Below are 25,179 nucleotides of genomic sequence, written 5' to 3' on the forward strand. Positions count from 1 at the left end.
AAACAAGTAATATAATCAAAACATTTTAATTAGTGAACAGGCCAACTCATACAAAAATAAAACAGTCACTTTCACTTTCCTCACTGTAATATGCCCATACCAAGATTTCGATGGTTGAAATGTTGAGCTTTGATAATGGACATTTGTGACTCAAAAAAAAATAAAAACCCCTTTCCAAAGTATTTATTCTCTCACTAAATGTTCAACTGATCAATGCTAGATCACCACTACAAATCAATCACAATCACATGCAGGAAGCTCTCAAATCAACACTGGACTTTAAAAAGTCTTTTAAAAACACCATTCTCCCATAAGAATTTTTATAATTCCACACCAACCAGAATAAATGAAAACATAAATATTTTTTTGCAAAGGATGTGTGAAAGTATACATTTACAAAAAAAGTACAAAACATTGAATTTTAAAATAATATGAGTATTTAACTTATATAATGGTCTATTGCTGGCAAACTAGAAATGGAGTTTGCATTGAGATACTGATTGGGGGAAAAAAAATTAATGAACGATAAAAGAGTAAAGTTCAGAACAGTGGGAAGATTATCTTATAATCAAAGACGACTAAACCATTTGTATGACTGGGCCATTTAATATAATCAACCTATCTTGGCAAACAGTACACTGTAAATACAAAACCGTAAAGACGGTAAGTATACTGTAAAAGTAAACAACAAACAATACCCTTGATCATACTAAATTTTCTAGTGTGTGTGTGTGTGGTAATATGATTGGCAACTGTGCTTATTACAGAGCCTCTTTATAATAGGCAAGTTCCTTTGAATCTCTCACCTAAAACAATCAGATAATGTGCGTCCATAAAATGAGGGAAAAAAAGATATGCACTACAGCAAACCACCAATGAACCGCCGACAACCGAAACCAGGAGTCTCTGTATCAAAGTTGCTGTAATTAAAAAACTTTAAATGTAGAAGAGCTATACATTTCTACATGACATTTTAGGATTTTATTGTAGTTGTACAACATTCCCTGATGGCCTGTGTTGGCCGTTGAGAGATACAGAGAAGAAAAACCAAAAGGTCAGAAAGATGAAATTGTCCATTTGAAAGAAAAGAAACATTAAAAACTCTCAACTGGGGAACAAGTAGATCTTGCTCATTTGTTGTCCCTTTTTGCTGTGAAAAAAAGTTCCACATGTTGGCCATACACGCATACACACGGGCAAACTCACACGCATACAACCATTTCACACAGTAGCAGCTTCTGACGTTTCTTCTGCAGAAGAAAACAAATACTCATTAGAAACCAGTTCATGAAATCCGATTGAATAAACTAGGTATAGACATTTAACACCTCACCTATGTTAACTTCTTAGCCTTGTTGTACAGTGAATCCACAACTTTGCTCATGTTCTGTATGGTTTCTAGAGCTGCCTCATAAGTCTTGTCCACGGGCGGCTCCTCAAATATGATGAGCACTCCTTCACCTTGGTCAAGGATTCCTGCAATAGTAGAAATACATAAATTAATAAATTGTGCTGTGCTGAAAAAAACCTTTACACAATTTGGTGTTCTTTGCTTGTAAATCACTCATAATGCTATTGATTCATTCAATAAGCAAAGCTTTTGTATTTATTTTTGGAACTGACTGATCGAAGATTATTGATCAGGTCCTATCTAACTTTTGGATTTTGGAGTGGGTGAATAAGCTTAAAACAACTTTTTTCACATTCAAAACGTAAAAAATGTACAATCTACTCGACTGCAAAAATGTGCATTTGGTAATAACAGTCATTTTTGACACCACACCACAAAATATTACAAAACGCAACAAAAAAATGATCAAAACATTTTTGGGAAGTTATATCTTGTGTGAGTCAAGTCAGTAGGTTTTAGTCCAAAGTGATAACATTAACTAGCCTTTGTGGGCCAAAATGTCTAGAATGTAACATTCGTTGGTGATATCGTGACTCTCATTAGATAATTTAGCTATGTAGTGCAGAGACACAAAATGAATGGGAAGAGAGGGGGAATGGGATTGGTACACATCTCAGGCTGGACTTCAGTTACCCATAAGCACTATTGGTACAATATGTCTGCAAAAACCACTACAACATGACTCTGACATTTTTTATTTTTACTTGGACTGGTTGCGAAAGATAATGAGAAAGAAAGGTAATGACAAAAAAGATAGACTAACCATGGAACTTTTTGTCCAGGATCATTTGTGACAGTTTCCTCTCAACATCATCCTGTGGGCCACAACAAATAACAAAGAACATTATTTTAGCGATCTGGTATAAATGCGATTGTTTCATGTTATGGTTTGTCAAATTTTTGGTTTATGATGACATTAAAGGCATTGTGATTTCCTAAGCTAATATTACTTTAAAGCTATACACAATACTCTGTATGAGAGTGAAAATCTCTGAAAAGAAAAGTAAGAAAAGTACAGTTCATACCTTTGAGAGTTTGATGAGACCAGCTATATGTGTAATCTTGAAAAGAGAGAAAAGGACATCAAAATCATAGTAAAATCTGTTAGAGTTGTCAGAGATATATATGGGTCCTTCTTAAAGTATTATATTGACAATAAATAACTAAATGGTGCACTTAAGGCTAAAAATATCACACATACACACACACACTACCTGTACTCTGGAAAAAGGCTCAATGACCCGAATGAGGTTCTGTTCCAGCAAATTGTCGTAAAGCTTGGTCAAATGCGTGCTGATGATGGGGTCGTCCCTCAGCTCTTTAGTGTACTCTGTCAGGGCCTTCATGTGTGAAAGAGCAACAGAAAGCTGAGCATGACAAAGACGTCCGTTGAAAAATCATATACAGAAATCAGTCAAAATCTCACCTTTTCAAAATCTGCTAATGATCTGTTCTTGCTGGCTTGTGCTATACACTTCAGTGCATCGGTCTGATGGAGAAAATAAATTAAATGAGGTATATCAACTATAAATGAGCACTTGCCTAGAAAGAAAGAATTTGTCAGATGTGTAACAGTTTGTTAAAAGCACATGGCCAAACATAAAAGCCTGGTGCACAGAAGAACCATGAAATGCTTCTGTAGAGCATTTGTTTGTAAGCAGTCATTTCATCTAGAAAAAAAGACACTGGAATTTAAATGAGCTTACCTGTCGCCCCGCATATCGCAGAGCCAGTTTGCCACTGATCAAGGCCTGTACCTCCTCTGGCCTGGAACAAAAGAATAGAAAATGTCTCAATCAATCGCTCTGAGTGAACAACTTAATTTCCTACATTCGTTCACATTTATACCCACAATGCACTCTGATTTCAAGCGTACATCCTACGTACACTGCCCTAATCACTATTTCCCAAAACTTCAACAAGTAAAGGCCTGAGAGTGTGAATAATTGATCATTTTTTTAAATAAAAAAATATACAGAGATAATATTATACAGATATATATATTACAAAAAATAAATAAATAAACAAACATTTTGGATCATCACTAGCTTTTACTGTATTAAAAAAATAAATGTAGCCTAAAGGAGAATATGAAACTTCTTTCAAAAGCATAAAGAAAAACTTATCAACCCCAAACTTTTGAACAGTTGTGTATTATTAATGATTTTTTTAAAATGCATGCTACACTTTCTGTATTGTAGCTACACGGGTCATTATGTGTAGGCGATTCATTATGGAGATGGATTGTACTGAAGAAATAAAGTTGGCGTTACATAACAGAGCTTGGCGTAACTAACACAATAACTGTTCTATTATCCTGTGGCCTCCCACACACAAACAGGGATAAAATGCAAGCGGTTATCTCACTTACAAGCTGAGCATGATCTTGCAGAGAAGCATGTATTTCAGTGCAGTGACTGCCTTGGGGCTGTCAATGGAATCGTAGCCCTCGAAAGCCTCGAAGAAGTAAGAATAGGCAGTTTTACAATCTTTTTCCTCAGCTGCATGGATGATACCTGGAGTGAAAGGGCGAAAAAAAGTCACATGTCAATATGCACACTTCCAATCTCAAACGCACTTGTAGATCGCTAAACAGAGAGGTGAGACTTGCCTGACTGCATATCAAGAGCTGCCTGGAGCTTTGGGGGACAGTAAATGGCATTGGCGGTGGTCCTGGCTGAGGTTAGGGCAGCCCTGGCTTTGGGAAGGTTGCTGAGAGCGTGGTAGGTTTTACTCTCTAGCAGCTGGACTTCCACCAGCAGAGCTTTATCATCCATCTTCTTCAGCTCCTGCAGCAACTGTGTGCCTGAGGGGAAAGAACAGATCTTATAATGTTCAAAAATAAAATCCGAATTCTGGATCTCATTGGAAATACATATATTTTTAAATTATTCTTACCTAGATGAAGGGCTTCCTGGTATCTCTTGGTGTCAAAATAGAGTGAAATGAGTCGAGCCTGACAAAAAATGGCAAGGAATAAGAGATATTTATACAGTTGTCGACTGCTAGTTAAATTTAATTTATTAATTTAATTGAGAATATATGCATATTATTAAAGGTCCACTGACATGGGGTTATTTTATTATTTTATAATGTTAGTGTGCTTTTTAGATAAAAAATAATTAATTTAGAAATAGTCATTTTTCCTAGCATGATATTAGCCTCTGATTTGAACGCTCTGTTTGAAGGGGAGTGTCTGCTGTGTCAATTATCTGTTATAAGACAATGAAAAGTTCCAAAACACTATATTGTATAAAATGGCTTGTTGCTTTTACAAAATGTGTTAATTTTTTTTTTTTTTTTTTTTTGCACAGTAATATACAATTCACTTGATGTCACAGTTCTTCATATATATGCATTTTTATCGCATCCAGTCAGATCTTAAGAGTTTCAACTGCCCATTTTATATTAATTATTGGCTTGTGTAGTAGCTCTGCTCATCCTGACAGTTCAAAGCTGATGCTCAGTTTACCTCTAGGGCCTGTCTGAGGAAGGTTCTCTTCTCAACTTTAGCCCATTCAATGCATTCGAGACACAGCTCAACCTCCTGGCCCGTGGCTGCCTCCATGTCCAGAAATAGATCCAGTAGCGAGCGCACCAAACGTGCTGCCTTTGCCTTGCTTATGGAGATCAGGAAAGGTCTCACAAACTTCAGCAGGCCTCCAAGCTCTAAACAAAAACATGCAGAATGATGATGTGTCAAAACGGTACAAAAAAAAACAAACAAAAAAACTCATAGCAGGCACAGAATCACCCCAGTATGTTCATTGTCACCTGCAGCTTGTCCCGTCTTGGCCAGGAGAGTGCCCAGCTCCAGGATGCTTTGCTCCTTGACACGAACTGCCTCTTCATCATCCTCCTGGACATCTCGTCTCACTGAAAAAAAAAAAAAAAAACAGACAAAGTTAAGCGGTAACTAAGGCCAACACCCTCTAAAGAATGATTTATTTTATACTTCTGTTCTGTGTCATTGTCCGCATTGACGCGCAATTACACACATAGAGGGAGCGTGCGAAACCCAAGGAAGGGTTTCTAGCAGACCAATCACAGCGCTTGTCTGACAGTCACAGTCTGATGCAGCACGCAATGTTTTTTTTTTTTATTATTATAATTATTATTAGAGAAGGAATGGCAGAAGGCAGTGACCATGCTCAGGAGATTATTTTTTAGTCTTGTTTTAAGAGGACCAAATCTGAGGGGTGGTCATATTTTGGGTTTTACAAAAGTCCTGAGGGAAACTTGATTGAGAATGGTCACTCTGTCAAACAAAAAGTCACTGCAGTGCAATAGAAACACTACAAATCCTTTGAGTCGTCTTATGTGACCATCACCCACTCTTGTATAGCGAACATAAGGCACGTTAACTTTGACCTCAATAACCAGGGTCGGCCCGAGGCATTAGCGAACTGAGCATCGGCGAACTAACCATAGAGTCGAAAAATCGATAAATATTTTTTTGATTACTTGAGTGACAAATTAATTAATTAATATGAATGAATGAATAATTAAAGACAAGAAAATTCTGATTTCATGATCAATATACCTCCCAACATCTGCTGCGGTGTCTGCCAGTGCATCATTACCAGTATTATGGTAACAGACTTTGTTGGATCCTTGATGTACAATCCAACAAAGTCTGTTACAATAATTATAATAATTTTGTGGAGATTTTGTGAAAAATAATAATATTTTTACAGTTTTCAATAATAATTGTCATTGTTGAACCCTTGCTCTTATTATTTTTTTTACTTCAGTTGTCTTTATTTTAGCAAATAATTTATTTGATGTTTTGAGAGTTTGTTTTAAGAGTCAAAGAGTTAGTAAAAGAATAATTAAGTAGGCTATCTATTTTTTATTAAGTATTTATTTTGTGTTTATATATAACCTCAATGTATTAATTTATAATGCATCATTAATGCGTGATATTTGTGTCAATAATCATCAAGCACAGGTGACGCCACGTAGTAGGAGGGGCCCTCTAATCAAATTCTGCTTAGGGCCCCTAAAAGGCTCGGGTCGGCTCTGTCAATACCAAAACTACATCTGGGAAATAACTGGGCACAAAATGTTGTTTTGAGTTGAAATATTTTGTCACTCACTTGAAATAGACGTGAAGCTTCCGCAAAGAAAAGTTTGCAGCAAGTGGCTTTGACCCAAAGACGAACAGACAACTTCAAACAAGACTACTAAGAGTGACATTCTTTAAGGGATAGTAATGTATAGATAGATTCATTGTACACTTTTTACAAAACCGTGATAATATTGAAAATGACAATCACGATAATTTTGGACACTATAATCTTGATATGCAATTTTCATACCGTCCCACCCCTAGGCTTAAGCCTCCCATCAACAAAAAGTAATTGGCCTATGGGTTTTGTACATAAGCCGCAGTTAGAATTAAAGTTACAAATACATCAAAATATAACATTTACATTTATTTATTTTTTTTAGTTAGCAAATTTGATGTCAGAAACAACTGTATAAACACACACACACACACACACATATCTATATATATTAGTCTTTGACATCAAATGTGTTGACTGAAAACTTTTTGTTAATCAATGCAACCCACCATCAGCCATTGGTCGGTAAAAAAGATAACCCCACCTGTGACCGCATGTCATTGGTTGAGTTAATGTTGACATGTTTGGGCTTGTCAAGGTGCTCAAAATAACAGTTATGTTTCACCACAATTTCTACTTGTATCACATACGCCTAGTTGCTGACTCCTTGTAAGACCTCATGTAACAGTTATCATTAATAGTTGTGTTCTTGTTGTAAATTGTTTTATTTGATTATTTATATTATTTTCTTTTTTTCCCTCCTCGATGTGTACAAATAAAGGAAAAGCTGTTTAAAAAATAAAAGTAAAAAAATAACAGTAATGTTTTTATGAGGCCATATTATTTACACTTTACCAGCAAAATAAAGCTACAAATGACTAGTTATAGTTGTCTCTGCGAATTAAGGTGGGTCTGAAAAAATACTTCAAAAGCTTTATTTTTTTTAAATAATCTTTTTTTAAGGCGCCTTGTAATTAATTACATATAATGATCTTAGGTAACTCATTTAAAACCAACTTGTCATGTGAGCCATGGAAAAAAAAAAAGTTGAAACGAAAGAGACTTGTGTCTTGGAGTCGAAAAAGACAAACAGAGAGTGCAAATAATCGGCAAGTTTTCATTAGTAAAGGTTTATGTTACTCTACCAAACTGCTTAAGTAAGAATGCGTGTAATGACGTGAACAGATATAATAAATTTGGGATTTCAGCAGCCAAAAAAAGAAAGAAAGGAATTTCAGTCAAAGTTACGAAAGCAAAAACAAATGTCAAAGATTGTCTTATGGTTGGTATGAAGCACGTCAAGTTGATCAAGTTAAGACTGTCAAAAATACTGAATCTCAAAATAAAATGTCATCGGTTGAGCTTTTTATTAATACAAAATTAAGATAAATCCTAGATGTGTTAAAATGCGCCTTGGCCTGGAAGGGTGGCTAATAGTGCAGCTAACTGTCCATACACATCGGACTGTGTCTCAAAACGTAGCTAGCTGCCTACATAGACAGTTCTTTTAGGGAACCGGGGGCGCGTTCGAACATTCGAATCATATGTCTGAGCACGCACATGAAACCATAAAAAGCTGTCTTTGTTCTATGCTCGATTCGTAAGTTCGAATGCCGCCATAAGGTCTAAAAATGCTGCCTATGGAGGCAGCTTACAGTGTTTTGAGACGCGCGCACACACAGTACAGTGAGTCAGCACCGCAGCACCGGCTCGTGGTACCTTAGCTTCCAAATACTGAAACATTACAGTATGCAGAGTGAAAAGAAAAGTTTTATACAATAATTTAAACACAACCTTACCTATTGAATGAAAAATGTCAATAGAAGCGTTTCTGTCTGTGCTAATGAGAGACTGAGCTCTCTGAAACTCCACTACTGCCGCGGCTGCCATCTTCCCTATTCAAAAATCTCACTGCCCACAAGCACTTGCGAACTCACCCGGAAGTGCGTTGGTACGTACCGTACGTACGTGCGTGCGTGCGTGCGTGCGGGCGTGGGGTGGTAGGTTGGGTTCTTTTTTTTTCTTTTTTTTTTACAGTCTAATAAGTTGCTATAAATAAAAGCAACTGCTATATGATTAAATTGACTTATTTTTAATTATAATGATTGCAAATGTTAATCATAATTATTGTAAATTATCATAATTTAATCATAATTATTGTAAATTATTGTATTATTAGGCTATTATTCAAATCATGATTTGATTTAGTAGGCTACCATACTGCAAATAGAATTTGCTTTTGTTGTTGTTGTTTGGTCAGTCGGAGACAGACCCTATAGAGCCATGTCTCTGCTCCTACAGTCCTTCCATGCCATCGACCATCCTGAAAATTCCTCTTGCAGAATGAAACATCCCATCAAGATTTTATATAGAGATTTATGGCTATTTTGAATTTCAAAAAAAAAAATAATAATAATAATAAAAAGTTCATAATCTGTGTGATGGTGACTTTTATGGTAAAATAAACATACATGGTCTATAAAAAATATAGTAATTAAATCCAGAAGGGAATAGCAAACCGTCTGCCTAAACTATAGGCCTCTATCAATTATTTGAAAAGTTGGGGTTAAGTCCAGCTGGGATGTTTGTACTTATGAGTTAGGGATTCGAAAGTCATCAAATGCATTCAAGTGACATTTTGTTGTAAATAAAAAAGCTATATAATGCTAAATATCTATTCTTATCTTAGCTATTTTCAGTTTTTGCTCATCTGCTACGTCTCTAAAGACATTTCCTGTCAGGTGTTAAATAAACAATTAGAAAATGTCTTTAAGATGTTTATGATTTAGAATGTAGCCCATGTAATACCGACTTTTTAACCCTAAAACCGAATTCTGGACAAATGTGGGCAAAGTAGGTAATTTTGATTTATTTAAAAAAAAAAAAAAGAATACTTCCCTTGATCTGAGCGGTACAAGACTTGGCTACTTTTGCCTCCTGACCTGAACACACACCATTTTTTGTTTTTGTTTTTTGTTTTTTTGACTCAATTCTACAATGTTAAGTGGGTGGAAAAAAACTTAATCTTGTATTTGGGTAAAAAATGGGCACCCATAGAAACGAATGGGAAAAACTGTAATTTAGAGCCAAAATAAAACACCAGGCGACAACAAAGTCACTTCATCTTTAGGTTTTAGCTCTAAGAACTTATTGGAATGATATTTTAATGTAGGGCCTAATTAAAAAAATAAATAAATAAAATAAAACATAAAAATAAGCATAATTTACATAGAAAATATGGTACTTTTTGAAGTAACTAAATTCAAAAAATAGCCCTAAAATAATAAAAAAAAAAAAAACAGCGATAACATTTATAATAAATAAAAATTAGCATCACACCTGAGTCCTCGGTGCCCACATTTGTCCACAATTACAGGATTATGGGCTAGGTATAAAGTGAATCAGGTTTGAGGGCTACAGATGTCTTCTACACATGCAGGTGATTTGCAGATGAACCATCTTTAACAGACATCTTGGAGAAGTGCTATCTTATTCCGACACGTTCCTCACGCCCCAAACTTGTGAACTCCCAATTGTATTTATAACATTGTGGTGAGGTGCGTCAGTCCTCCTGAGCAAAAATATTATAAGAGACCATAGGCTACTTAAATAATATTTAAACGTGTACAAGTAGGCTATACACTACATCTAAATAAATATTATTTTTTAAAATATGTTTATTTAGTTATAGGATATAAGCTAGGCTATACATTTTAGGTCCTATATGCCTAACTCATTAATGGATTTGGATGCTAAATAACTATAACTAAATAGCCTATTCATTTTCTATTTATTCTGTGGTTTGTTTTATTTATTATTATTATTTAACTTTAAAATGAGGTCGAAATTTGTCGTGATTGCAAGGTGCACGAAGGCGGGGCAGTGGAGAAACAGGCCACAATGAGGCGCTCAAGCACAAGCTTTCTAAATAGGACGCAGTGCGCGCGGCTCTCACAGCACAACATCAACCTAAATCCCGTATCTGCCTGGTGTGGACCAATAGCACAGCTTCACAGTTCTCAGCATCACCAACCAAAGGAGACATCCAGCATCCCCAGACCTCTGAAGCGCCTATAGAGACCTCCGACAAGACGCGAAGATTGTTTTGTTTGATTAAAAGCTTATTAATTTTTGGAATTTAGGCGTCCTGACAATCTTGAAATTAAATCTTTTACTTGGTGTGGCCGATTCTGCATCTCCTTGATGCGCAGTTTATCAAGGATAAACCCAGACAGCTATTACTGCGGCTCTTGTTTTGCCAAAGCATCGTGGAGGAGAGCAGATTCCTGTAAGTGAGCTGCATTTCATCGAAGCTTCTGTAATCATAGATGCTGTATTTGGTTGATTGTTGGTCATATTTTCAAGGTTTTGCAGTTTTTATCGAGGAATTGTTGGCTGGTTTGGTAAACATTTATTTTGTAGATCTTTCTTTCTTATAATTGCATTGACGTGATGATGAAAATCAGTCTTTTTTATCTCTTGTGCTCATGTAAACATCGTAGGGAGGATCTAACATTTTCAGAACCTTGGACAGTGGCTGGCATATTTCAGCAAAGCACAAATTCATTATAGTGGCGAAAGGAAAGTTGTTGTTTTTTTCTTTTTCGTTTGTTAAATAATCTACAAACATGTATTGAACGAGAATGAGGTAGGCTGTTACACTAGCCTACAGGTCCCATTAAATTCAGATGTACGAACGGTGATACAGTACGTGGGATCAGTATTTACAAGAGAGCCGTAAACACTGGACTCTGCCAAATGGCGATGTCTTTATTTATGTTCATTGGCGGGTTTGAGTTTACTGTGTAAAATGCAGTCTATATATACGTCGTGGGTTGTCGATTGTTTTAAGTGCGACAGAGTTTCATAAATCAATTGTTTTATTTTATAGCCAAATGAACAGTTGAATTCGAGGGATTTGAATGTTATTGTGTGCATGTTGAGTGCCTATAAAGAATTCATGCATTTACTTGAATCTACGACACAATGCTTTTATGAGGCCTGTTGTCGACATAAAGAAAACAGTAAGCTAGGCTACTGTGGCCAAATTTAAAGGCACAAATAAATCAGGGAATTATGTTCACATGTTCAGAATATACAACAACAATAATATGGACATTTTGACCTAAGATAATTATTTTCCCACTTGAGAAAACCCATTGTCCAATCATCTTAACATTAATCATTTAAGATTATTTTAATGGAAACACAAAGGCCCAATTCCCAAGTCAACATGCAGCATTACTCCTGTTAGGAAACTACAGGTAGAGTATTTGTAGATGAACAGCTAAATGACATTCAACATCATGAATACAGGAAATATAAGCAAAAAATAGGTCAATAAGATAAAATGTACTCTTATCATATTAAAAATGCATCTTTTAATCTGAAGAGAGCCTATTTTGCAACAATATACTGCATAGGCCTACAACATGCATGCTGCAATATAAAAAGTCTGTGATGCTAAAATGCTAGAATCAAAATACACACTTATACTATTCCCATCAGAAATGTGCCAGGAAAGCACCAATTCAATATGTATTTATATATGTTTTTTTTTTTATTGTCTTACAGGCTTTGCAGTGACAGAGTCCTCATCCATCCCGACATCATTCTTCTTTAAATAGAACACCAACCTAAATTTGGATGTCTTACAGATTTAACTAGTCTCAGGAAGCAGTGGGGCTCCAGTTTGGCACTTTCTTTAGCTGACCCCTAACCTTGAGATTCAAATAACCCGAGCCCGGAATCATGGGAACCGTGCTATCGCTTTCACCCAGCTACCGGAAGGCCGCCCTGTTCGAGGATGGCCCGTCCACCGTGGGCCACTACACAGCGGTTCAGAACAGCAAGAACGCCAAAGACAAGAACCTAAAACGGCACCCGTTCATCAACGTACTTCCGTGGAAACGAATAGTAGCCGTCTCAGCCAAGAAAAAGGGGTCTAAGAAAGTGCAGCCAAACACCAACTACCAGAACAATGTTTCTCACCTCAACAATGAGAACCTCAAAAAGTCACAGTCTTGTGCAAATCTCTCGTCCTTTACGCAGGACCAGTCGAGTCCATCAAACCAAGGCTCCAAAAACTCCAATAACACAGCTTCCTCTGTCAAGAAGGCGCCTCTTTCCAACTCCAATATTGTTCCTGGGACACCCAAGAGGGTGATTGTCCAAGCCTCCACCAGCGAGCTACTCCGCTGCCTGGGGGAGTTCCTCTGCCGGAGGTGCTATCGGCTCAAGCACCTTTCTCCCACCGACCCCGTGCTGTGGCTCCGCAGCGTGGACCGTTCTCTGCTGCTGCAGGGCTGGCAGGACCAGGGCTTCATCACCCCGGCCAACGTGGTTTTCGTCTACATGCTCTGCCGCGACGTGGTCTCCTCTGAGGTGGCCACGGAGCACGAGCTGCAGGCCGTGCTGCTGACCTGCCTCTACCTGTCTTACTCTTACATGGGCAATGAGATCTCATACCCTCTCAAGCCATTCCTGGTGGAAACCTCCAAGGAGACATTCTGGGACCGCTGTCTGTCCATCATCAACTTGATGAGCGCCAAGATGCTGCAGATCAACTCGGATCCTCACTATTTCACCCAGGTCTTTGCAGACCTCAAAAACGAAAGCCAGAAGGAGGAGGAAAGGAGTCGTCTGCTCATCGGTCTGGACCGGTGAGGAGGCTATGGAGATGTCTTTGGTGGAACTCTTGTCTGGCATTTTGAAAGAAAAAAAAAATGATATAGTTCCCCCGAAAATGAAAATTCAGAGAAATTTACTCACCCTCATGTCATCAAACCTGTCTGACTTTCTTTTTTTTACCTCTTGAAAAAATCTTGAGTCAATGGGGTCCAATAGGGTTGTTTTGGACCCCATTGACTTTCACTGTACACTTTTAAAAATAAAGGTTCTAATGGGGGTTTTCACAGCAATGCCATAGACGAATGATAAGAACAATTACACATTATTCTCACATTATTTTGATGGTCCCTTTAACACATTCTGCTGACTATAAGTAACGTTGCACCTACTGTACATGTCTATTATTAACCATCATAATAAATAGCAGATATTAAGCAGACAGTCTAAACGTACTCTAATGAGAGTTAGTTGACATGTAGTTGCAAAGTTACTTATAGCCAACTGAATGTTTAAAAGGGACCATCAAAATAAAGTGTTACGTAGGTTTTTCAAGGAACCATCCTTCCCAATAAAGAACCTTTATTTTTAAGAGTGATGTGGACGAAAACTGTTCTTAAAAAAATATCTTCTTTTGCGTTTTACAGAAGAAAGAGGTTGAGTAAATGACAGAATTTTCATTTTTTGGGGGGAACTATCCCTACATGGGATGATTAATTAATGGGATAAGTTATTATTAATGATTAATTAATAAGGATAAGTGAGCAATGGGTATAATGCTAATGTTTATTAAAAGGTGTAGTGATTCTTTCATTACCTTTAGAAATGGCAATTGGGTAATTTTGGACCTGAATACTAAAAAAAAATGCCAGACTTGAGTGGACCAAACGCTCTAAAGTAGTGAATATTTAAAAGCACTGACCGAAAAGACTTCAAAAGACACAACGGGATAAAAAGAACAACACAACCATGAATGTGGACAGGACTCCAGCTGTTGTCTAGCTGACTACTGGACACTTTGCACCAAGATCTTTGCCACCACCGTCAATAGAGCTGGAGGTCGATTCACTCCTATGTCCATGAAACCGAACACACACTGAATGATAAACACATTGCTGTTGCAAATTCTCTGTTACAGCCAATTGCAAAAAGGGAAGAGCGTCATAATGTCCGCAAGCCACAAACAAAGAATAAAGGGAAATGACTTTGAGGCCAGCATTGCACAGTGGCTGTTGTTGATAGAGAAGGCGAAGAGAGGTTGTCAGCACATTTGTAAGAAAGACCTACTTTATTTTCATCCATGATACAGAGTTAAACAGACCTCTCCTGTGGTTTACGTCTCTGAAGCTTTTTCATTTTCTAAAACAACTGTATTCATCTGAATGCACAAACAACCTGGATGAAGTTAAGTACTTTGAGTTTCTTAAGCAACTGTATATGTGTTTAGGGAATGAAATCTGAAAAAAACAAACAAAAAAACAAACAAATAGTTTATCTTGCTATGCCTGCTTCAATGAGCCATTGTTTTGTCATTTTGTTTTATACTCAGACTAGGTTCAGCAGGGGGTTTCTGTACAGAAAAGCCTGTAAATGTATCAAAAAAAAAAAAAAAAAAAAAAACAGTGCCATACCTTTGATGGAAATCATGTAGGTCTAAAAACACATACCAAAGGCGGCAAAGTTTGGAACAGTAGGATTGTCATTAACAACAACAAGTATCTATCGGAATCGTAATTTATTGTTATTTATTAATTATTTTCACACATTTCTCTCTTGCATTTAGAGATTTTAGTGACGTGTTGTAAAAAACAAAAGCTAGAAATTAGTTTGATGGCTACCTTTTGGTGAGAATGAAGATTACGGTTAGTGCACATTTGCATTCGAATGCATTATTCATGGCGATAACGTCTTATAAGAGCTTAGTTTAAAACCATTTTCAAATCTGAGAAACACCAAGGTAATTCATCTTAGTGACAGACGATCGGTTTCAATCGAGGTTATCTACCTGAAACCAATTTCTCTGTGAAGTACTGTTGGGATGTTCTACATATCAGCACTGCAAAAGCAATCATGAGTGATTATCCCATGACAACACAGTGTGCCAAACGCAGACGGCATCAAACTCCGGGCATTAAATTGGATGAGATGTGGTCTATTTCTGGAGATAAGCAGCATATTTCAGATTCAGATTAAAGTACCAACAATATTACAAACATTTGCAGGCATATTGATGACATCAATCAAACTGGACATTGGATATTGATCGGTGGATTGTGTGTAGTATGATCTATTTGCCCACTTTAAAACATCTCAGCAGTGCTAAATTGTGCATGCTTACTTTCGGTAGTTATGTATCTCTTACTTTATTGTCAAAAAAAAAAAAAAAAAGATTGTGACAGTCATATAAGCAAACATTATTATGTCTCTGTTAATTCATGCAAAAGCCTGTTCTTCTCATGATCTGAAAGTGGGATGGATGGATTCTGTGCGACTGCTCGCCCTGCTGCATTGCTTTATGTGACTTTACGTGCCAGGAGAGGTTTGGATACGGGACTTGCACTTTTCTGTGAGCTATTTGTCTGAGGAGACTGCAGGGGTTTGAGGTTGTGGGGGTTGAAGTAGGTGAGCCCTGTTTCACCGCTTGCCTGCTATTATTTGCCCCCAGCCCACAACAAATGTGCCATTTTTTTCACTTGCATCACAGAGTAGTCCTTTGAAACCAAGTAAAACACTTAAAAAAGAGAAGTAAAAACTCCTGTCAAACTCTCTCTGTATCTGTTGTGTAATTCTTTGTAGAACTGAGGACAGTGTTCCAAAAAAGGATTGCATGAGCGTGCGAGTGAATGTGTTTGTATCGAAGAATGTGACGTGTGTATGTTGGTTTTCTAGGATCAGAGCATGGCCGTGCTTATTAGAGGGTAGGACTCTATGGTATCTGGCTAGAGTTTGACAGGCGGGTGGGAGGGAGGGGTTTTGTTCTTTTTAAAAAAGACGAAAATCTGTCGCTGTAAATCTTTGCATTTTGTTTCTGCTTATTTTTATTTATTTTTGTACTGTGATGAAAAATAAAATGCACTGATCGTTAAAGATAGACCACGGTGTGGTTGTTTGGGGAAGGTAGGTTTCAGCTGACATCACAAAAAAACAAAAACAAACCTGTAATTCTTAGCAGGACTCCAAATTGTACCTAGTCACATAGGTTGTTACTGCAGCTTAGCGACATGAAAACATCCTTTTTTTTTTCAATTATGTGGTCTCACGTTATCATAGATCAATTTAGTTAGAATACTCATAGCTTCTTGAAAAAAAGAACATTTCCCTACTATAATGGATACCACTTTTTTTTTTAAATGATTTAAAATTTTTTAAAAACTAGCTTAAAAGCAGAGTCATAAGTGCAATTTTAACTACAGTATATAGCAATATAATCATAAACAATGTTGATTAAAGTGCTACTTTTTAGACTATATAGTTTGAGCACATATTCAGGAATAGGTTATGCCTTTATATCACCATATATTTACCATTATTTATAATTATATTATGTGGGTTTTTGAATTAAAGAACAACCTCAATTAGGGGGTTCCCCAATATATAAAAATGTAGAGATTCAAAACATCCAAGTTCACCAGATTGATTTGGCCTTTCCAAAGAGATCTGTTTAGGACGAAGCGATGCATTAGAATAATAGCCGTTTCTTCCCTATAGAGTGGTGCAGGTATGATGTCACTTTGTAGGCAAACCAGTAGCATCACACTGGTTCCCTCGACAAAAACCCAATAGAATTTTCCCGTATTATTATCATAAAAAAAAAACAAGCTCTGTGATCAACAAAAGTTTCTGATACTTACATGTTTTGCCCATCAAGATAAAAACAAAATTATAAACGCAACACTTGTTTTTGCCCCCATTTTTCATGAGCTGAACTGAAAGATTTAAGACTTTTTCTAAAAAATGTCTCTCAATTGTTGTTCACAAATCTATCTAAATCTGTGTTAGTTATATCAAGATGCTGACTACACAGCATGATTATTGCACAGGTGTGCCTTAGGCTGGCCACAATAAAAGACCACTCTATATTGTGCAGTTTTACTGTATTGGGGGGGAAAAAAGGTTGTTGATTGTGGCCTGTGGAATGTGGAAAAATACGGACCTCATGACATTGCACAAATAAACACAATATAACATTTTGTCATCATGAAATATTAAAAGTTCCTCACAACAGATGCAAGGATATGTTTTTCGAAGCCTTTGTGTTTAAAGGATTTGACATTTTCTTAAAGGAAGTAAAAAAGGACTTTATATCAGAGGAGAACATTCTAAAATTAGGATTACTGTGAATGACTTTGCTCAGGCTTTGGGAAGAGGAAATTACCCAGAGGATAAAGTAATACTGTAGTAAAAGTATGCGCATGTAAGTGGGCACATAGTTTTTCTTTACAAAGTGACATCATCAAATACTTGCATTCTGGCATTCATAAAACAGCTTTATTAGTCATTTTCATAGATCCGTGTGAACGGGGATCATTTTGATAACGTTGTCATCTGTACAAAGAAAAGTTTCTTTTTCAGTTTTTAGCAAATCATTGTCATGTAAACGTACTCTAAATACAGGTGTAAACAGGGTTTGAAATGGCTTTGCAAACAAGAAAAAATGTAGAGCTGGAGTTGATTTTGTGATTGGAGTTTTGTGCTTGGCCATTGCTGTGATTGGAGCCAGTGAATCATCATAAGAAAAGAGTTATTTTGATCAAATATTATGAGGGCACATGAGTTTTAAATAGAATGATGTGTACGGATAAATAAGATTATTCTACAAACATAAGGATTGTCAATTTTAATTTCATGGTGACTTTTATGTATTCACAACAGTAATAAAGATCATTCATACAGATGCTAGATGTCCATCATGAACTTAAGAACTATTAATTAAATAAACACCTATGAGAATAAACAGTGTCATTGCTGTCAGTGCGGTAGCCACACCCACAGCGAAAAGATTGACAGGTCCAATCGTCGTCATCAACATCCCAGCGGCAAACAGCTGCTCACCCTGGATTAATAGCCATGTGCAGCAAATCAATGAAACAATGACAATATATCAGTGTGATGGAGCAAAAGCCTCAGAGTAGACACTTCAAGGGCATGTTTATTTGCATGAGCAGATATTTGGTACAGCGTTAATTTGATTAAAAAAAAAAAACATAAATCAGTACTAAGATTTATATGCAATATAATTCATTTTTAAAGCGTACTTGTTTGGTTTCCATATAATAATATTCGTTTCTGCAAGTTACTAATGGTTAATTATTGCATTAATATACATATGAAAACAAGCTTTTTTTAAACAAACACTATAAACTGGATTCCCTTTTTGATTTGGTCCAAGCATTCCAACATTTTAAAATATATTAATTAAATAAGAGAAATATAAAAATTAGGCACATCATTTGATCAGATCAGGCTAATAGAAAATAAAAAAAAACTGGGAACTGAAATTATTCGGCACTTGGAATCACTGGGGATCACGACAAGAAGAAGAAAAAATTATATATTATAAAACCGTCATTTATTGTCATCTATCACTGCCAAAACAAAGCAGACTGCTCTATCCACAAAATGGGCTGGATTGTATGCAAATGAACAATCATATAACTCCTATTATCAAGGTAAAAGATCGTTTAGACATTGTCAGTATAGTTTCTGTCAGATTTAGAGTGTGATTCAAGAGAAATAGACCTTTTAAACTTTCAGAAAAAACTGGTCCATTTATTGTGTTCATATCCTTGCTTTTAACTATTGAGGTAAAAAACGGAGTTGTACGACAGTACTATGTTTTCATGCTTTTACTGACACACTTTACCAATCCAGGCTAATAGTCAAGAGAGTGATCAGGGACTGAGGAAGAGGGAGATGGACAAAACATAAATATTCCTTCTTATGCAAAAGCATTTTAAAGCAGACAAGCAAAATGGAGATTATGTGATCAACGTTCACATGCAATAGATATTCTATCCAGGACGAATCAGTAGTCGTGGCTCACACACAACTCGCCATCGAATCCACTTTACCCCACTTTATCCCATCACATGCAGTAGAACATCCCTGACACTACTGATAGAAGCTTAGTGATATTTTTGGCCACGAGAAACGATCCTAATTAACTGATAAAAAAGATCTCTAGCTACTAGCCATGAACAAAACAATGAAACAATTATGGGAAAACAAATGTTTGCAAACACCTGCTTAAAAATGAAGAACGGCAGTCAGTTTTCAGTTTGGCACTTCCTTTGTCAGTTGTGAAAGCTTCAAACTGGGTCAGACATCTTGGGAGTTTCCACTCAGAACTCTGTTGATGTTCTATGAATCAATACTGCTCTCTTTCTCTCTTATTTGAACTCATAAATGTGCAAGTTCATAATATCAATACTTGCTGTTTGCTGTGTTACTCAATTGTGACATTTTTTTTTTTTTTTACTAAAAATGGAACCTAACTGAACAACTGGTTGCCTGTTCTTCAAAAAATAATGACTTAATAGTTGAGGATTTTCATTATCTAGTGTTTTTTGGTGACAAATGCATTTTTGGCTTGTGTAAAATGGCGACTACTTTAAATTCAGTCTTTGTAAACATTTTTTTTTTTGTTTAGTCAAAAACAAAATTTTGAATGGCTTTATCAGTACAGAAAAGTCAGAAATGACTTTTTCTATAAACCAGTGAGGGTGAGTGGAGGACTAAAGGGACCACTATTGGTGGCACGGTCTATTATTAAATAAAATTGCAACTGAAAATAACAGTCACCATCACTTCCTGCTCTGTGCCGCCCCATCTGATTCTACTCCAAGATATATGTGAATAAATGACAGTTCTCCGCCTACCTACATTTTATATGCACTATATATATAGTGCATACAGTACATTACATAAGCTATATCAAATATGACAGTATCGGTATACAATGTGCTATAAATGACCAGCTATATGCAGAAAAATAGAATGGTTTAAATTAGAGAGTTTAAAGCTCCTCTAAGAGCAGTTGATGAGTTTAAGGATATGATCAACACATCCCCCTTAAGAACATCTGATCAAATTCAGCAGCAACCGCAGGACTGCTTATGATCTGTGCAATACGTCGAGACTCAAGCAGAGCTGTTCTTCATCCCGCATGAAGCAATGATCAAAAACCAACATATTTCCTTTCAAGGAAAAACCTCAAAACACAAGCAAGATACTGTTTCTCATAAATATTACATTTATGATTACCCATCATTTGGTTGTAATGTTTAATAAATACACAGAGCCGGGTCTAGTAAATCATCTTCGAGGGTCTATCTCACTACCTCCTTGTCATCTTGGAAATAATATAAACTGAAGTTTGGAATTTAAGGATTAATTAAATTAAATATTCTGCCTTGCCTGTCTTTAGGCAAATTTGGTATGGCTTCATTTCTGAGGTTCAACACAAAAGTTTTTGACTAGCACAAAAAAGATACCCTTCTGTCAATGTCCTGTTAAAGGGATCGTCTTGGATCCCCGGGCCCTCTAGTTGCCTGGCACTGAGAGAATGTATCCTGATCGGCTCTTGGTGAAGTCTGGCTGTGATTGGTTGATCTTGGTTTCCACAATGACAGTGCACTTCCTCCCATTCATACTGCAGTGAATGGGGCTGAGGATGTTCACTTGTAGCTTCCTCTTCTCACTAGAAACAGAGAGAGAGAGAGAGAGAGAGAGAGAGAGAGAGAGAGAGAGAGAGAGAGAGTCATTGAAATATTCCATATGTTCTTGTTTGTGTCCACAGAGCTCTGTGTACTTGTCTCATCTGGTTGGCTGTTTCTGGGTGGATGGGCATTTTACACCAGACTGTCTCACTGAGGGGATCAATGAAGCACGAGAGTAATTGGCTGAGAGACAAAGAGTTTTTAGAGAAGGGTGAATGGAAAAGTAAAAGTTCGACTGCAACACACACACACTCTGCATTTGAAGTCAATCGATCTAACCACTAAAAGCCTAGTTACACCTAGAAAACCTATTAGCTCGATATATATATATATATATATATATATATATAATTTTCAGTAATTTTTCCACTTTCCACCAAGCAAAAATCTGGGTTACAGTGAGGCAATTACAATGGAAGTGAATAAGGCCAATCCGTTAATGTTAAAATACTCTATGGAAACAATAGTTTACTAACCTTTTTTGTGTAAAGTTATATCCAATGTCAACCTAATAAAGACCACAATTAATGTACATTAAATGCTTTTATAAAAATTATAAACGGCAAATTTTTACATTTAAATCTTTTAAGACATTTACTTTTAGTGGTGTTTAATTGTTTGCTTTTTAAAAGAAAATTCAAAATAAATTTGTCACAAATTCTGTCAAATATTGAGCTTACAAACCGAAACCAGAATATCCCTTAAAAGAATTTGCATGAAGAATTCTTTAACAATATCTCCCCCAAACTCATTTGTAAAACATAACTGAAAGTTATGCCAGGATTGTCAGGACTGTCTGGATTGTCCCTTCATTGTATGCCAGACAGGCATACAATGAAGGGACAATCCAGGAACAGAAGTGATACACAGGCAGGGGTCGAGACAGGCGGCGAAGGTTCATAAACAGAGTTCAGAGTCCAGGAAAAATCAAAGGTCCAGGGAAACTCAGAGCACAGAAAGACTCTAGGGAAACGTATGGAAAAGTCTGCGTGGAAAAACAAGACTTCGCAAGGGAATAATGGAAGGAGCAGTCCAGATAAATTGTAGGTAATGGTTAGCAGGTGGTGAGGGAAATGATGAGGGAAACCAGGCAGGGATGGAACCTAATGAGAGCAGAGGGGGATGATGGGAATTGCAGTTCTAGAACTCCGGAGAACGGGAGCGATTGAGACCAGAGAGGGGCATAGCAGCGCACTCTGTGACAATAAACTCTCCACAAGTTACAGTAGCAGCAGGTTGCCCCGCCAGACGTTTCAATGAAACCCAATGAAGTCAACCAGCATCAATCTCTCCTATCGTTCACAATCATTTTCAAGGGTTTGAAAACTCTGTGTTTACTCATTGTACTAGGTATACAGTACAATCCCTTCAGATTCCTGTTGAGGCAGGAATGAAGGTTAGTCGAATTGCTTGGGATTTAGTTGAGTTTTGATTTTAGCAGGCTAGCAGCATTGAACGGCATGAAGACTGTAGATTTCCCCATACCGAGAGTCACTCTGTGTACTCTCACACAGTGCTGGTTGAGCAGACAGATCTAAATGGCCCACTGGAAAATCAATTCTTTCCAGACCTCCTCTCCCCTGTGCCTGTGCCCTTCACGCCAACTGACTCACCACCTTTGAGGCCTGCTCTGCTACCCAGAATAGAAGGAGTATTAAGGGAAGGTAAAGGGGGAGGGAAAGTGAGCACTCAGGAGATGCAGAGGTAACTAACTCAAGCCCATTTGTCTAGTGCCAGACAGCATCATTTCACGTTCATCACATTTTTCTGGGATTCTTCCCTTCCAATGTTCAAATGAAACCAATGAAATTACTTTTGACACTAAAATCCCACACTGCAGATGTGTGTGTGTGTGTGTGTGTGTGTGTGTGTGTGTGTATGAGAAAGAGAGAGAGAGCTTGATAATAATGTCAATCAATTTTTTTTTACTAATTGATCGCATATTTTACTGTAATTAATTGTGAATAATAAAACCAAATATTAAAGTTTTCAATATTTTTTTTTATATTGTAATAATTTCACATTTAATTTTCAAATTAACGTAGCAACAATATAAAGACAGTAGACTATATATTAAATCTTTGTTTACTGGGATCTTTTTATGAAAGAAGCCAAAGTGTGCCGCACCGAACCGAACTGTACCGTACCATGCAGTAGGAAAGCGCCATTATCGTCATTCAGCATTACACAATAATTGAAAGCTATCATAAAAAATTATTTATATTCATTTAACAATGGGACACCCTGTTTTAATAAATGCAACAAAATTCATCAAGTTTAAAGTGTGACATAGTGTCTCCAAACACTTTTAATATTAGAATGACCATCATTGAACTGTAATACTTTGGTTTTACGTGTATGTGTTAAAAACATGCATCCAATAGAGCAAAGTAAAAAAAAAAAATCTCTCTCAATGTCCATGAGGAGGTCAGCAAGCCAAAAAGAGGATTTTCTTCATGTAAAAGAGCCCTTACTGACACTTTCTATTCTACAGTCAAAAACACAGATGCAACAGAGGTTCAGAAAGGTGTTAAACGGTCTCTTATGATCACAATTCAGCAATCTGCAATTTTGGCCCTAGTATATTTTGTGGGTTGAGGAGAGAGGAGAAATGGGAGGAGAGAAGAATGAGTGTGTGTCTGCAACATAGTCACGCCCCACCTACAAAAATAGCAGATATGCCCTAGGGCTAATCCGTCTTCACATCCTCAAAAAAAAAGGGGAAAAAGATGCTACAAAGTATTGTGCGTGCTGTGCAGTTGAGAGAAGAGAGGCAGCACCACAGCATCCTTCACTTCATACACTCTAAAAAATGCTGGGTTGTTTTAACCCAATTTTGGGTCAAATATGGACAAACCCGAAATGTTGGGTTAAAAATGTAATGTAAAAATTTAACCCAACAGCTGGGTTAGTCCATATTTGACCCAAAGTTGGGTTAAAACAACCCAGCATTTTTTAGAGTGTACTGCCCCACTCCAGTAATCAGACTGCACTGCCTTCCTCACATGGTGTAATCAAACACACACACACACCCTTTGGCTGAAAGCACCTTTTTGATGTTGCTATTATTAAACCGGTAACGCTTTAGATTACAGCTCGGAATGTACTGTGTAATTAAATGGAATTTACAGTGTAACTTTCTGTAATTATAGTGTAAAGTACTTATGAACAATATGTAAAGTTTGGGCAATAAAGAATAAAAAAATATATATTTATACTATAAAGGGGTGGTTTACTGCTTTTTTCTTTGCATGATTGTATTTATGGGGCGCAATATTACATGTATTCATGGTTTTTCTTTTTTTTAAAAGTCTTATTTTTCATAAATTTCACCTTTTTTGTAAGCCTCTTTCTCCTCAGTCATTTGAACGACCGGTTGACTTAATTTTACAGTATGTACTGGTTCACCATTATTTCAAAAAGTTATGCAGGGTTATTACCAAAGGTTATGCTGTAAAATCGCTTTAATCACGCAGTACTTTCCGGGCTGTAATCTAAAGCGTTACCATTAAACCTTGTCCTACGGATTAGAACAGAGAGCACATCTTGTGATGGTGTAAGTGTTTTTCACCAGGATCCTTAAATAAAAAAATAAAAAAACATGGAATAAAATCAGTCAAATTACACCTCATTGATTTATTAAAAAACAATTCAGCTTTGCTACATTTAATTTTCATTGGCATTTAGTTGATTTTCAATGTGTGAAATCTACCAAAAGGAGCATGACGTTCATTGAAGCACCAGCACGGATGATGAATAAGCCAAGTAGATAGATTACTGTAGAAAATATAATAATTTAGCTTCCTCAAATCTCTCTGTGCAGTAAAGCCTGACCTCTAAAACTACTATTTATCAAACACAGGCAGGGGCTTTAGCTTCTAATATGTATCAGATCAGTGGCAGGGCATTGTTGCCTCTGCTCTTTTTCACAATTTTAAAGAGAGCTGTTAAGAAGGAGTTTACAAAGTAGGTCATTTAGAAGAACAGGGAGAAAAGGCTTAGCAAGAAGAAATATTGATCAAAGCTGGGGCTCTTCTCAGAGAACAGCAGGCATGAATGCAAAAGAGGCAAACGATAGTGACGAGGGGAAAAGAGATAGATGGATGAGCAAAGTAAGTGAAAATGAGAGAGCAAAAGAATAGGACAGGGAGGAAATAATGGACGACAGAGAGGCCAGCCCTACAGGGAAAACCGTAAAAATGTGTCAGGTAAGCTAAAAATGTGCATCATGTGGTAACATCTAACCACTTATTAAACCGCAAAAGTCTGCGGCGCAGGACTACGGCTACTACATGGCCACCGGATCTGAATGCTTATGTTTATACCAGCCTCGACACAGCACGTTTCAAAAGCG

At 36.8% G+C, this 25,179-nt stretch overlaps 3 protein-coding genes across 4 annotated transcripts in view; 1 reads left to right on the forward strand and 2 right to left on the reverse strand.

Moving 5' to 3' along the window:
• Window positions 1–1,158: 1,158 nt before the first annotated feature.
• Window positions 1,159–8,424, reverse strand: psmd11b (proteasome 26S subunit, non-ATPase 11b). The gene is made up of 13 exons (XM_039664893.2): window positions 8,280–8,424; window positions 5,186–5,287; window positions 4,884–5,080; window positions 4,310–4,367; window positions 4,023–4,217; window positions 3,783–3,927; window positions 3,118–3,178; window positions 2,838–2,900; window positions 2,626–2,751; window positions 2,437–2,472; window positions 2,175–2,226; window positions 1,334–1,476; window positions 1,159–1,250 (listed from the first exon to the last, which is right to left on the reverse strand). Exons 1-12 carry the CDS (start codon window positions 8,368–8,370, stop codon window positions 1,334–1,336), a joined length of 1,269 nt encoding a protein of 422 aa, XP_039520827.1. The 5' UTR covers window positions 8,371–8,424; the 3' UTR covers window positions 1,159–1,250.
• A 2,038-nt stretch (window positions 8,425–10,462) lies between these two features.
• cdk5r1b (cyclin dependent kinase 5, regulatory subunit 1b (p35)) lies at window positions 10,463–15,873 on the forward strand. Its single transcript, XM_039664895.2, has 2 exons — window positions 10,463–10,768; window positions 12,055–15,873. The coding sequence occupies exon 2, from the start codon at window positions 12,232–12,234 to the stop codon at window positions 13,144–13,146; it is 915 nt and encodes a 304-aa protein (XP_039520829.1). The 5' UTR covers window positions 10,463–10,768; window positions 12,055–12,231; the 3' UTR covers window positions 13,147–15,873.
• A 2,341-nt stretch (window positions 15,874–18,214) lies between these two features.
• myo1d (myosin 1D) overlaps window positions 18,215–25,179 on the reverse strand; it is a 69,150-nt gene continuing 62,185 nt past the window's right edge. For both annotated transcript variants that reach the window (XM_039664897.2, XM_039664896.2), the window contains exon 22: window positions 18,215–20,806. In XM_039664897.2, the coding sequence (XP_039520831.2) occupies window positions 20,650–20,806 (157 nt within the window). In that variant the 3' untranslated portion in view covers window positions 18,215–20,649. The remainder of the gene's footprint in view (window positions 20,807–25,179) is intronic.

Source organism: Pimephales promelas, chromosome 17, assembly GCF_988280905.1.
Source record: "Pimephales promelas chromosome 17, fPimPro1.hap1.1, whole genome shotgun sequence".
Taxonomy (NCBI): Eukaryota; Metazoa; Chordata; class Actinopteri; order Cypriniformes; family Leuciscidae; genus Pimephales; species Pimephales promelas.